General features: G+C 34.9%; 1 protein-coding gene and 1 long non-coding RNA gene across 2 annotated transcripts; one reads left to right on the top strand and one right to left on the bottom strand.

Moving 5' to 3' along the window:
• Window positions 1-6,938: 6,938 nt before the first annotated feature.
• mRpS33 (mitochondrial ribosomal protein S33) lies at window positions 6,939-7,683 on the bottom strand. Its single transcript, XM_089637622.1, has 2 exons — window positions 7,563-7,683; window positions 6,939-7,391 (listed from the first exon to the last, which is right to left on the bottom strand). Exon 2 carries the CDS (start codon window positions 7,377-7,379, stop codon window positions 7,035-7,037), a length of 345 nt encoding a protein of 114 aa, XP_089493748.1. The 5' UTR covers window positions 7,380-7,391; window positions 7,563-7,683; the 3' UTR covers window positions 6,939-7,034.
• Window positions 7,400-13,614, top strand: LOC149418973 (uncharacterized). Its single transcript, XR_016302857.1, has 3 exons — window positions 7,400-7,522; window positions 8,158-8,341; window positions 9,973-13,614. It is a non-coding gene; the product is annotated as an uncharacterized LOC149418973 (long non-coding RNA).
• The last annotated feature ends 238 nt before the right edge of the window (window positions 13,615-13,852 follow it).

The following is a 13,852-nucleotide window of genomic DNA, read 5'->3' on the forward strand; positions in this document are numbered from 1 at the left end:
TATGACGAATGGAGATTATAAATAATGTATAAACAGAGCTTTAATATTGATTAAGTACTTTCACAATGATAATGGTGGCACTCCAAACAAATGGAAGATAATAACTTCATATATTGGGTGTACTATGAAAAACAGAGGAAATTGAATTTTAATACATATTTTACTTTTTTACGCATCACAAAAAATATTGCGAGCAAAATGTAACAAGCAACATAATATACAACAAATTTTAACCAGTGATTCCTGACCTTAATTGGAGTAAAAAATGTAGACTGTATTTTGATCTCGGTGAATTTTTTTGCTGATTTTCTTCTCAAAAAATATTTTCACATTGCTATAATAATAAAAACATGGCATTTATATAGCGCAGTTTAGTGTCTTTTCACTTCAACTGCACTTAAATACGCTCTGTTATGTTGGCACTTATCATTCAACCTAACCTAACCTAACCCAACCTGTTGTCGACCCGACCCTAACTGTCCAGTACTACCACCTACCTGTTGTCGACCCGACCCCAACTGTCTGATTTTTTATGTCAAACCCAGGAATCACTGGTTAAAGTTTATCAGGCCCTGATACATCCTGTTAAGAAAAGAAAAACGAATCAAGTAAAACAGGAAAAATAATATGTACTATGCATAAAGTCTATTGGGGTAAATGCGTTCGATGGGGGTAATTGAGTCAATTCAATCTTAAAAATAATTGTAAAGGGTTCCATCTACGCAGTAAAAGTTTCATATTCCATAGACCAAAATGAAGGAGCTTAAGCAGACGCATCTACCCCAACTTAAGGTTAAATGCAACGCTCGTTGTATTCTACGTGTTCACAGATGGCGTTAATTAATTAATTTTGTTTAAATACGCTTTTGCAAGGTATTGCTTTACAATATTAAGACAAATCATTTGTTTGCGCCCGTATATACGCAATATGAATATGAATCAATAGTTTTGTTCGTTTAAAGACTTAATTCTTTCGAGAAAGGCACACAAATACAATATTTTACCGATGATTCAATCCAATATTGTATTTGTATGCCTTTCTTGATAGAATTGAGTTTTTATATGGACACAACTATTTATTCATATTCATATTGCGTACATGAGGGCGCAAACAAATAATTTGTCTTAATACTGTAAAGCAATACCTTGCAAAAGCGTATTTAAACAAAATTAATCAATTAACGCCATCTGTGAACACGTAGAATACAACGAGCGTTGCGTTTAACCTTAAGCAATTTGATAGTTTTTGTTGGTCTGACATGCTTTCAATGATTAAAAAGATAAACTTTAACTTGAAGGAGGAAAAAAATGCAGCTAATAAATGGCAAACATAACTCAATATCCCAAAAATTTAGTTACTCTGTTTTCTTTGTATGTTCACAAAATTATTTAGAGTTTGAAATGGCTTTAGCCGTGTTAAGACTAGATCTGAATAGGAAGTTTCCGTGCTTTCAGAGTTATTGTGAAATTACATTAACACATCAATTCACTAATCTACGCTTACTTCAGTGTTAGTATATGTTTGTATTGAAACATTTCTACTGAGAAGTTCAGTTACACATTCTTATATTCTTATCAGAAAAGAGAAAAAATAAATTGTACGTATAAATTTTTTACAAAAGAAAAAATAAGGACTGCATTCTTAATAATTTGTTGATTTTAAATGAAGATTTTCTTGACGGTTTTTAAGAGATTGATTCAAATTGGCGTTTTTTTAAATTCATACTACAATTATCATTTCTGAATTTACAATAACAAATTTTAATTTTATTTACAATGGCCGATATTGTTTAAAATACATTTCAAACATGTCGAAATCAGTTATTTAATAAAATCTGTATTAATCATTGTTTTGCTGAACAAATATATTGTTGTTATGCTATTAAAACTATTTTATTATAATCCAAGTTCTAACCTAAGTTCTGCAAGTAGCAAAGTTGGTAGTTCTTATTCGAAGTATGATACAGTTAAAAGTGACCGAGGGGGATAGGGTCCCATTAGCTCAGTTGTAGAGCGGTGTCCCGGCAAGACAAGGGTCCTGGGTTCGAGTCCTAGATGTGACCGTATCCTTTTCTGTTTCAGATTTTCGTTTAGAAATCGCTAATATTGTCTTCAATGATTTATGCTGCATTTTTCGTCGATTATATTTCTAATAGTCCAATCGACGACCGTAAAAATTCTATACGATAGGCCACTTCAACTAAATGAGTAATAATTTCTACTCGGAAGGAATCCTGAAAACGGATGACTTCAGGGCCTATGATATCTTCGGAGATGATGTGTTGGAGGGTCTTTTTGGGAAAGGAAGGAGAGGATGTTCTGGGAAACAAAAAGATATGAGGGGTGGGTAGGATTCTGGGGGTCAGGAGTGTACGAATCGGATGTATGAATCCATCCTTCCCACTGCGAAGGTGATGTTCCGAAACAGTCCTGCTGGAGAAGTAAAAACGTTTCTCTCAACCAGTCTCCCAATCTGGCTCGCCATGCAGCAGGTAGGCGGGCACAACCGCCACCAGGACCCGGACAAACCTCAACCCATGAACCCAGGCACACCTGCTAATTCACCAAGCATAGTGAATTACTTGGGGTGACCCATGGCAGAGATGTTGGTTATTCGAGAAGATTCTTGATAAGGTAGAGAAGAGTTAGAGGACTGTATTAGCATATTTTTCATACACCAATATAAGAGAAGTCACAAAACCATGCCTACGCCAACTCTAAAAAGAGTAGCACACGGATCAGCCATTTTTTTGATTATTCTTGTGCAGCTTTTTTTTATAAGTGTATATAGTATTGTGTAATTTGTTTTTTGAATGATAGATTTACAAAATACAACCATACCCTGATGATGTTTATTCTTAGCCTTACTAAAAAACGTGGTGTAAATATTAAGCAAGGTCAGCAATTAAGGTCAGAAGAGTGAAAAACTTGACTTATTATCATGGCGTTGGTTTGGTTAAAACGGTCTAAAACTAGGCTCAAGGCTGGCTTTACCGCACCAACGTTAAATGGGCACATAAGAATCTAATTAGTAAGACGGTTAGTGTTTTATGCAAATAACTGAAATATTTTCATGCAATTTAGTACGAACACAAATACGATTAGTGCTAAAATAAACATTCTTTTATATTTTATTTTACCCCTCGACCAAGTTTGCAAGATATTCTTCAGAGAAAACAAACATCCGTAGAATCTTTTTGGGAGATATATATATCCCAGCCTGGCACAGTCTCATAAAAGTTATGCTATCTCATTTTGTATTACGGTGAGAAATATGATTTAAATGGTGTTAAAAAGAGAGAATAATGCGCTTTAATTTGAATACTTGTAATGTAGTCCAGTCAGTGGGGAGTTTTACCTTGCAAAAGGTTAGGTAGTAGCGATTTTGATATATGTTGTTAAGATTGGGACTCTAAGGAAAAAAAAAAGTTTTCGACCTTGGGAGGGTCGAGCTCGACCCGCCATCTTGGATTGAAGGTGCCAAAATTTGTTTTTTTCAAAATAATTGTGAAGTGGTCCTTTTTACAACCAAATTGTTGAAGGCAAACTTAAAGACAACTAAATTACCTACATTTTTTGTTAATAGTATTTTTTTGTAAGTCTAATAGGTAATGAGTTACAGTGGCAGAAATGTGAATATTTTTCTAAAAAATGATGAAATTCCCAACTTTGTAATTTTTTCGGGTTATTCATTACATAATTATAATGATTTTGTAAACTCATTTCCACACCACCATGAGGTATAGAACATGGCGCATTTTTTTATTGTGGTATCTCCAGTAGGTCTACTCCACAGATATACCAGCGATGGTAGATTTCGAAATTATGTTACATTACTATGAATTATGTTACTATAAATTATGTTACTTAATAACAGTCTTCGTCACCAATGTCATCATCTAACTCATTGCCTGTGATACTGAGATTCTGGGCTTTCATTGACAAAATCTCTTCTTCTTCGTCCTCGACATCGATGTGAACCTCTAGCGAATTTCAGCATGTTTGACCATTACAGCACCCACATACAATAGAACACTTCAATCCAGCTTTCGTGCAGCTACATGCAACGCCGCATCCTTTTTTACAATTGCATGAAATCTCGGGTGCTGGTTTCTTTGTCATTCTTATTGGAACAAGCCCGTTGGTGTCACGTTTCCAGCCCCAGTTTCTGGATTTTTTTAGATTCCATACCATTTTTGGACTTGATGGTACGTTCTAAATGCATGGTACCGTGCAGCGTCGTTCGTTGGTGGCAAAGAGGCAAGATTGAATTTGCTTTTTGCTGTCGACTTTGCGAAACGTTTGTAGCGGACTTCTTCCAAGGTTTCCTTATCCATGTCACCTCCGTACAAAGCAACAAGAAAGCGTGTTTTTGCAACTGCTATGTCTTCTGGTGTTGCATCATGTTGTTTGAAGATTCCTATCATGGCATTGAGTCTTGTGTCGTTTTGCACAAGCGAACAAAATTTTGTTTTTCCTTGGTTGAAGAAGGACGATGTTGTATCGCAGCCTCTAAATGCCTTAAATGCCATGAAGAAACAGAATATTCTCAGCCGCCTCTTTGTATTTCACACTATTCGCGGAACACAGTCTTTCAAAAGTTTTGCCTCTCCCGGGTTTGCGAAGATATATACTATTTTTGGGTGGTGCTAATGCTGTCAGCAGAACTAGGAGATCAACGTCTTCGCCAATAATGAAAACAGCGTCATATGATGAACACAAGGAAATCGCAGTATTGACAATCAACTCATCAGCATCTTCTTCAGCCTGCTTAACTGTAAAATCATCCTGTATAAATTGCTTTGTAAGCATCGAAATCAGACGGACTTTGTTATTTTCATTGGCTAAAAATCGTTCTTGTGAAACTTGAACTGGCATTGTTTCATCGAAAAGAACATCTGCAGACATGAGCATCCAGGCAACGTCCTGTAACCAGGACTCAATCAGTGTTGCCAAGTCAGCTGTAGACTAGGATCCCACTATAACAAATCAACGTCATCGAGTACACGGATGATGCTATATAAGTATATTGTAACGTAGAAATACGTTAAAATGATACTGTGTAATATGTTCGTACAAAATTTATCAAGAAAACTGGAGTTTTAAATTTTTTTGTCAAAATTTTCTTCTTTCAACCGCTCTAACTCGTTACTTATTAGACTTACAAAAAAAAAACTTTTTACAAAAAATGTAGATAATTTAGTTGTCTTTAAGTTTGTTTTCAACAATTTGGTTGTAAAATCAACCACTTCATAATTATTTTGAAAAAACCAAATTTTGGCACCTTCAATCCAAGATGGCGGATCGAGCTCAACCCCCCCAAGGTCGAAAACTTTTTTTTTTCTTTAGAGTCCCAATCTTAACAACATATGTGAAAATCGCTACTACCTAACCTTTTGCAAGGTGGAGCCCTTTTTTATCCCCCACTGACTGGACTAATGTTGAGTCTATTTTTAGCACTTGTAAAATTTTAAACAATGATGCTGAAGGGAATGTAGGTTGGTTTTTTCAAAATTACTTTAATAATTAAATAAAAAGTATCCCCTATAATAACTTATGGGGATACTTTTCTTTTAAAAGAAACATTCCCGGGATAAAAATAAGTAGACAATATTTGAATTCTTCCCAATACCATCATTAAAAGTGGAAAATGTTTGTTGTGCAATGATGGAGAACTTGGCAAGCAGAGGATTGAACTCACAACGCCAGGGTGGGAAGCCGACGCTTTCAACTAATCAGCTACTAACTGGGCCATTACTATGTACATATATCCTGATGATTCAGGATTCACCTTTGGTTGTGTTAAAATAGTAGTAATGTTGTAAATACTGCAGTCGTAACTAACTCAAACCAGTCAATTTATTGTAAGTTTAATCAGGGCCGGCCCTGAGTCAAACGGCGTCTGGCGCTAGCAAAAACCTCAAGGGTGCTGTGTTAGATATCGTCAGCGTATTGGTTCCTTAGCTCCTTGTCAAGACGGCGCCCAGAGCATACTGCTCCATTAGCGCCTGAACAGGGTCGGCCCTGACATTAATGTATAAAAGCAACTACGGAGATGTTGGACTAACATAGTTTTTTACAATATTCCTTCACATTCCCATCCACAGACATAGGAATTAATAGACGAGAAGATAATGGCGAGGGGTAAAATCAACTGTTGAAGAACGAAGGGAGTGAAGCTGACTGTGATTCGTCAATAAATCAATCTGACAGTAAATAGGCATCTCGCATTATAATATCACCATTTACTTCTTAAAAGTAAAATCTGCTTTTGAATGAATAGACATTTTTACATGGGAGCGCAAATTACTCGCCACGTTATGAACAAATTTGCGAAGTCCAAATTCGGCAAAAAAATTCGGTTCTATTTTCAGAGTCGAATATTTCGTTTAAGTATTTAGTTAAGACACTTTTATAAATGTTCATAATTTACTTCCCAGCAACCAACCAGCTTTGTGTTTCGCGTCCAGACGTTTCTCGATGTGATAGTAACAACTGATTCATATTATACGATGTGAATATGCTTAAAATAAAGTTAAATAATGCTTATATATGGAATGTAATACGACAATTGGGTTTATTCTCTTTTTCACATCTATTTTTACAAGTTTTCATAGTACAAGTCAACATTTTGCCGTGTTATTTCGTAAAATGAACCGATGATGCCTCGACCATAGTTCGCACAAGAATGATGACGTCACGTTTTCAAATTTCACTTGAGGCCATACGCGAGCACAGCCGGCTCCAATGGAACCGGTATGGGGAGTGGGGATAATACGCTTTTAATCACTTAGGGCAGGTCTACTAATATTCATATGTCTATGTTCCCATCTTATATTATGCTCTTTAAATAATTTCCAATGCTGCTCACAGTTCTACTTGGTAAGGATATTTGGACCAATCCTCATTTCATTCATTTAGAAAATACACAAGTTAAAAACTTTTAAACTTATTTAATCAACAAAGTGCCTACATCTATTTAAAACATATATTAAAATGAAATGGGTGATCTTACAAAGGCCGACTAGCTATGTCTATTTCTTGGAGCGTTTGCCCTCACCCCTCACGGGAGGTGCTTTGCCTCGGAGTGCCCTCATCCTCTTCATCTCCTCTTTGAAGTCCTCGTGTTCGTCTCTGAACAGACCGTAATCTCTCAGATTCATGCAGAGGTAATGTGTCTCCCAGTGTCGGGGGTAATAGTTGACGATTTCTCTGTCCAAATGTGCGGGCTTCTTCTCAAACAGTTTTACAACCTTCATAGATGTGATGTTTGTGGGTCTGGCAACTTCTCCAAAAATCCTATTTGAAAGATATTTCATCCGTTTTCCATAAGTCGTCGCTGAATCAATGAGCCGGGAATATTTCGCGTAATTACTCATTGCGAGTTATTTCTGTAAAAATAAAATGTCAATTTGGTAGCAATTACAGGTTATGTCAAATATATTTGGGTGGTTAGGTTGACAAGGCGATGGATTTTCACGAAAATTCTATGTTGTGATAAAGTTACTTCGCTAATTGAAATGTGAGTTATAATTTTGCTAAACTGGTCCTGTTATACTTACGCAATTAATAATAAAACTTGGTCAAATATTCGAAGCTAGACAGACCCGCTAATCGGAGATCACGAAATAATACGAAGTTGAGGTTATGTCTTCTGTCAAAATATTATTATAAAAAAAACAAAAAATGATTCCTTTCTTGAAAATGATTGTTGATGATTTCAATTTACTATAATGTGAGTAGGTACCTATTCAAATGTATTTGGATAAAACGTAAAAAGATAAATCATTGTTTAAAATAAAAATATCGAATGAATATTTTGATTTCTCAAATAATTCAGATTTTAATTGAATAGATTTTGGTTTTAAATAGTAGTTTTGATTTTCAATACAGGATTGCGAATGTGAACCCTGGAATATGCCAGGAATAAATAATGTCAATAACACAAAACTAACAGCGAGAAGCCGTTCATTGCTTTATTATGGTATACACACTATAACATTTAAAACAATTAAAGTAACCTAAGCTATCAACCTAAGGTATCAACCTTTTCGTAAGCATGATTTCTTCCGAAGAGGAAGTAAGGTACTCGTTAAACTCTAATCACCATTCATCATGAAATGAAGTATTCCTCAATGAAATCTGTTTTCTCCACAGAATCAGTCTCCCGCTTGGCTATGGCCCTTTCACGGATATTTGGAATATGCATTCTATCCGTAGTCGACTGCCATCACCAGTACAAATATTCCTTATAGTTTTCTACATTGTTCTTGTGCTATTCATAAAAACAATGTATGATAATCACCAAAGAAGCCATAGATACGAAAAGTACAATGAAATAGTAAGTAAAGTATAGCAATTATATTATCCTAAAGCGTGTTTGTCCTTCTTTTACAAAGCAACGGAGCAACCGATCGATGTGATTTTTTTCATAGGGATAGTTGGAAGACTGGGAAGTGACATAGGCTACTTTTCATCCCTACAAAACATTTCATTCCCGTGGGAAAATTCTTTCTCCCTAATACCACGAGATCTTGTAGGAATGGATTTAAAATTATTATAGTTACATGAGATTAATTGAATAGATTATAAGTGCGACTTTGAGTGGATAGGTAGAGAAGTAGTTTTTGAAGAAAGGGGAGTAGTGGAGTGAGGAAGAAGAGCCGTTAACTACGGTTTGAATTGTTCTTCTTTTGAGAAAGCCCGCAATCCAACTATGCAGGGTTGGATGGATTCCATACGATGGTAACTTTTCGACAAGTACCTGATGTTATTATTCTCGAGGTATGTGAGCAACTTGTTACTAACCACCCTTTCCAATACCTTTGAGAGTATGAAGTATCAGAGCGGTCCCCCTTTTTGGGATCGCCCTTTTCCAAAGATCTGGCAACTTTGCACTTTTGAGTGAAAGTTTAAATAATTTTGAGACCAACGGGGTTAATTCTGCAGAGGACCACTTAAGGATCAGGGCAGGTATTCGGTCTGGCTTTATCATTTTTCAACTCGTTCAAGACCCGGAGAACTTGTTCCAGATCTTTGGTTCCTTCATTTGGAAACTGCGATGCGGAATGGAAAATGGAGTATCTCCGTTATCTTGAAGAGTCGAGTTTCTGTGAAGATTTTGCCTAGTAACTTAACTTTCTTGCGGGCCGTGTTAGCCAGCCGGCCATCGGGCTTGGTCAGAGGTGGAATCGTGGTTCTGCAGAAATTTCTCCTAATTGAATCAGCGAGCAACCAGAAAGAACGGCTACCGGTGATAGCCTGGGCAGTTCAGATAGGAGGTGTCCGGGGGCTCCGGAGTTTCCATAAGGAAGAGGGGATGGGGATTTTGGTAAAAATGGTGGTGGTGGATGGGAATAATGTTGGTTTGCATACCACAAACGTTGGCGAAATTCATCTTGATCCGAGGTCCTCACCGAGGACGGCTGCTGTTCTCTGTCATAAGGTTGATGTTGTTGTGAATTCATAAATTTTAGGTTTGTTTTGTTTGGGGGATTTAAGGAGAAGTTGGGAAGGATCAGGATAAAAAGGTTGGGTAGGGAGCTGGAGAGTAAAGCAACTGGACACACAAAATGAAGGGTATGTTCTTCCGACAGCGGTTCAAGGCACTGGGGTAATCTAGGAGGACTGGAGACCATCTCAGTGGACTCTTCCCTTGTGGGGTCCTCAGGGAACCCAAACAATGATTGACTTCCTACGGGAAAACCCTTACCATTACCGAATCTTCCAGAGGTTCATGCGCGAGTGCTCATGGGAACTATCCGTATACCGTCTGTCCTTTTTTAAATATATGTAAACCATGTGTTGTTTGGAGGTTCTTTGCTTTATTTTTGTCGGTATTATTAATTAGTATTTCTATCACTGTCTATTTTCCCTCGATGATTGTATCTACCGTGAAAATCACGAAATACAAGTACAAGTCAATATAATTTTTTTTGTTAGTTATCAAAGTATGTGTATATTTTATTTCAGTTGCAAGATGTGGTTAGAACACTGGAAGAGGTGGAAAAACAAGCCAAAAAGTCAATTAATACTTATGACATGGTTGACGACTTAAGGAACATTAACGAGGAAGCCAAGTATATTAAATCCATTCTACATTTAGCAAATAACCCCACTTCAAAACCATCATAGCTTACCAACTATTTTTTGTGCAATATTTACTAAGCAGGTTAGTTATATCTTAAATATTATTTCATATTAACTAAAGGGGGCCCAGAAAACTTTTTGGCAGGTTAAATAATATAGGGAAATAATTTTATTTTGAATTAATTTGTGTATAAAACACTAAACTTGCTCTCCGATGCGTGCTTGCCCAAATTATAATTTAACTATTCAATTATATTTGTTAATATAAATAATTGTTAGGTGATAACTAACTAGGGAATGGATGCAGGGCTACGAAAAAGTGGAATGTATGCAGTTCTTACCTAACCTGGAAATAACAAGGATGATCATAATATCGTTAGTGTAAGTCCAATACCACAGAAAAACTATATGTATAGAGAAATATGCACTCTCGCTTCCTTATGTACTGGGGATGGTTCATTCACTGTATTGACTTTAACCAGTACAAGCAGTCTATTGGTCAATTTCACAATTTGAAAGTACCAATCAAAGCGGCTTGTGCTGTTGAACTGTTGCTGGTACATACGCGGTATTGAATTTACATAATCGATATGTAGTTCCAGTTTTACTGATTTTCAGGAAACCAACAGTTTACATTACAAATATGTGTAGTATATCAAAAGTAAACCTATTATGGATTCCCTCCTTGTCACTTTGCCTCTAATAACACAAGATAAATATAATTATGTACCTAAAACAAAAGATCGTTCATGGCAAGTCAGATATTTTGTGGAGTTCTTATTTAGGTGGTAATTGAAGATGTCTTCATAATAGACAAGATGTCATATTTTTATGTTACACCACACAAGAGCGCCCCTGTCTGTGATGCTAAGACGGGAGAACCCTATCGCGACCCGGTCGGGCAGCGTTGTGGGGCGGGTTAAGGTAGGAGCTGTGGGAAGGGATTTAATAATGCGGGTGAATGTGTGTTCTGCTTGTGTCCATTGAGCTTTGTGTACGTGTACCGGTGCATAGGGGATCAATGTTGCTAGCTCCTTTGAGCACAATATGAAACAATTACTTTTTTGGTAATATTATATGCCTGTTTTCGGCACAAATTAATTTGTGTGCCAAAGAAGACAGTTGTGTGACTGACTTTGGAGTATTTGAAAATGGCCGCATGTTTTAATAAACATGTCCCAACCATTTCAGAGCGGGCGACTTTTACTTTATGCAACCATTTATTTCCACTTTTTCTTCATCCGTTTGGAATTTTGCACTAAATTTATTTAAAGTAAATTCTGTTAGAGTGGCCAAAATGCATTTGCATTTTATACAAATAAGAATTTAAGCAATATCCGTTCCCTAGTAATAAATATATCATTCTATAAATATTAAAAATAATGTAGTTATTTATTTATTTAACATTTTGGTGTGGGGGCGTGTACGTTACTCTTTTATAATGGTAGATATATTAAATTGCTTACAGTTTTTTTTGTTAAATATAAATATTATAATATAATTAACCATGAACAACTATCGTTATTTATTTTCGTCTGTCATTTTAAAGGCAAAATTCAAGGAGGCAAAATTATAAAAAAAAATATTTGCATACCCTTTGATGAAGTATGTATTATTTTTTTTAAACTTTTGTTTTAAAATTGACTATTGTAAAATATATTTACGCCAAATATATTTTACTTATTAAATTACTAAATATTACAACCAAATTTTTTTAAATAAGTATCTAAATCTTTTTTGTATTTTTTATCAAAAATAGTCCCTCGCTACAAAATGCAATTGTTTGGCTTCTATGATTTTGCTGTCTTTAATATAGGAAAGTATACTAAAAATTGAAGATGACAATACTTAGCAGGAGAAGGCTAGTAAGAAAATTTGTGATTAATTCACAAGCTGTGTGCCATTGATATAAATTAATAGATTTACGAATTTTTAAAAAAAATTTCAAAACCTTAGAAGCATAGCTACTTAGTGGTTAATGGACACTCAAATAGGATGTGTTAGTTCAATTGGGATTCATATTTCTGAATGCTTACTTTTAAAAACATGTAAATATTAATTGTAAGCAAAATGTTTTGAAACTTTGTAGTTTTTTTTTAAATTTTATCTGGAGATTCACTTTTAATCTTCCTCGATAAGAAAGAGCGTAGCTTTGAAAATACTAGATATTATACATTACACGCTTGTCTAATCCTTGTAAACCATTCAGTATTGTAATGCTCTCATGCAGGAAGATAAATAACTTTTCATATTGTCTATGATACTGTGTAAAGTGTCTATGGTAATTCAAATTAACCTCTGGAACACTGAGTTCCCGCGACCTAATACCTCCATAGTATACCAATGGTAAAAATTCCACAAACAAAATGTATTAATGTCAGATTATACGCCGGCGTGTTTGTATCCAACTGGTACATTGGTTCTTGACACATTAATCTTCCTTGCTTATTATTTTCAAAATTAATTTATTATTTTATGATTTCCTAATTACTTCTAACCTTCAACCACTAACCCTCAATGCTTTCAGCTCTAACCATACTGTTTATTTTCCCACCCAAACTCTGTTTTCCCTCTAATACTGGTCACAATTAGTTCAATTTCATAAAGGAACACATTCAAATAAAAGAAAATTGTACACACACAGTACCTACACCAATTTAACCATTGTCCACAGACAGTACCTACATTAATTTAACCATTGCACACAGATAGTATCTACACCAATTTAACCATTGTACACAGATAGTATCTACACCAATTTAACCATTGTACACAGATAGTATCTACACCAATTTAACCATTGTAACTAAAATAATCTATCCTAATACATATTTATGCTTTTAAAATATATTTAATGATATTACTATATCATTATTTTATTTTTAAATATTGAGTTATAATCTTATTTTCCTCCATGGTTATATTGGTTATTATACATTCTTCTTCTGGACTTCTAAATATTATAAAATATATATTATGCAATATAGTTGTTTATAAAATTGCTTCAACAACTTCTATATCTATATTGTCCACAAGAATTTATTGCTAATAAGTAATATCGCTATAAAGGTATACTAGTGCTATCCTTTCACTTATTATATATTTTGGATGGAACGAAAGGCAAGTCAAATCCGGAAGGTTCGACCTCTGCAGCGCAATCTAGAACATGACATTTTGCTCATGACAAAAACCATACATTTCTAAAATCAACATCTCTTAAAATTTTACCAAAAGTCAAGGAGCCAATTTTTCGAAAATGATATGGGAATAATGGACTTCAGAATTTCATGAAACTGACCAAAATTTTGCTGAAAAATGTGAGTTAAAAAAAGTGTGGGAAATTTTGATTTATTGTAATGTTATTGTTTAACTTTATTTTGTGGTTTATGGTTTAAACTAATTGATAAATAAATAATGTAGAGATAACTAACATAAAGAATGCCTTACCTGGTGCTTACCATGACATTTCTCCAGTTGGTTAGTTGTAAAGGATTGTACTCAATTTAAATAAATTTTGTAAAATAATCATTGTTTATTATTATTATTCCCAATGAATGTGTTCATATTTCTAAGTACAAAATAATGCTTTTGTTATGTAACTAGATCAATTCTCCGCAGGGCTTTATACAAACTTTTTCGAAAGCAAATGTAAACAGTTATTTTCTTTACAATCATTTATTTTTGGGGTATTATGCTGTGTTTCGCTACCTCCATATTTAGCCAATTAGACCTGCCCTGATGATGGACACTGTAATTCTGTCTG

The sequence above is a fragment of the Hesperophylax consimilis genome, chromosome 12 (assembly GCF_061612785.1).
Source record: "Hesperophylax consimilis isolate HC1 chromosome 12, BYU_Hcon_1.0, whole genome shotgun sequence".
Taxonomy (NCBI): Eukaryota; Metazoa; Arthropoda; class Insecta; order Trichoptera; family Limnephilidae; genus Hesperophylax; species Hesperophylax consimilis.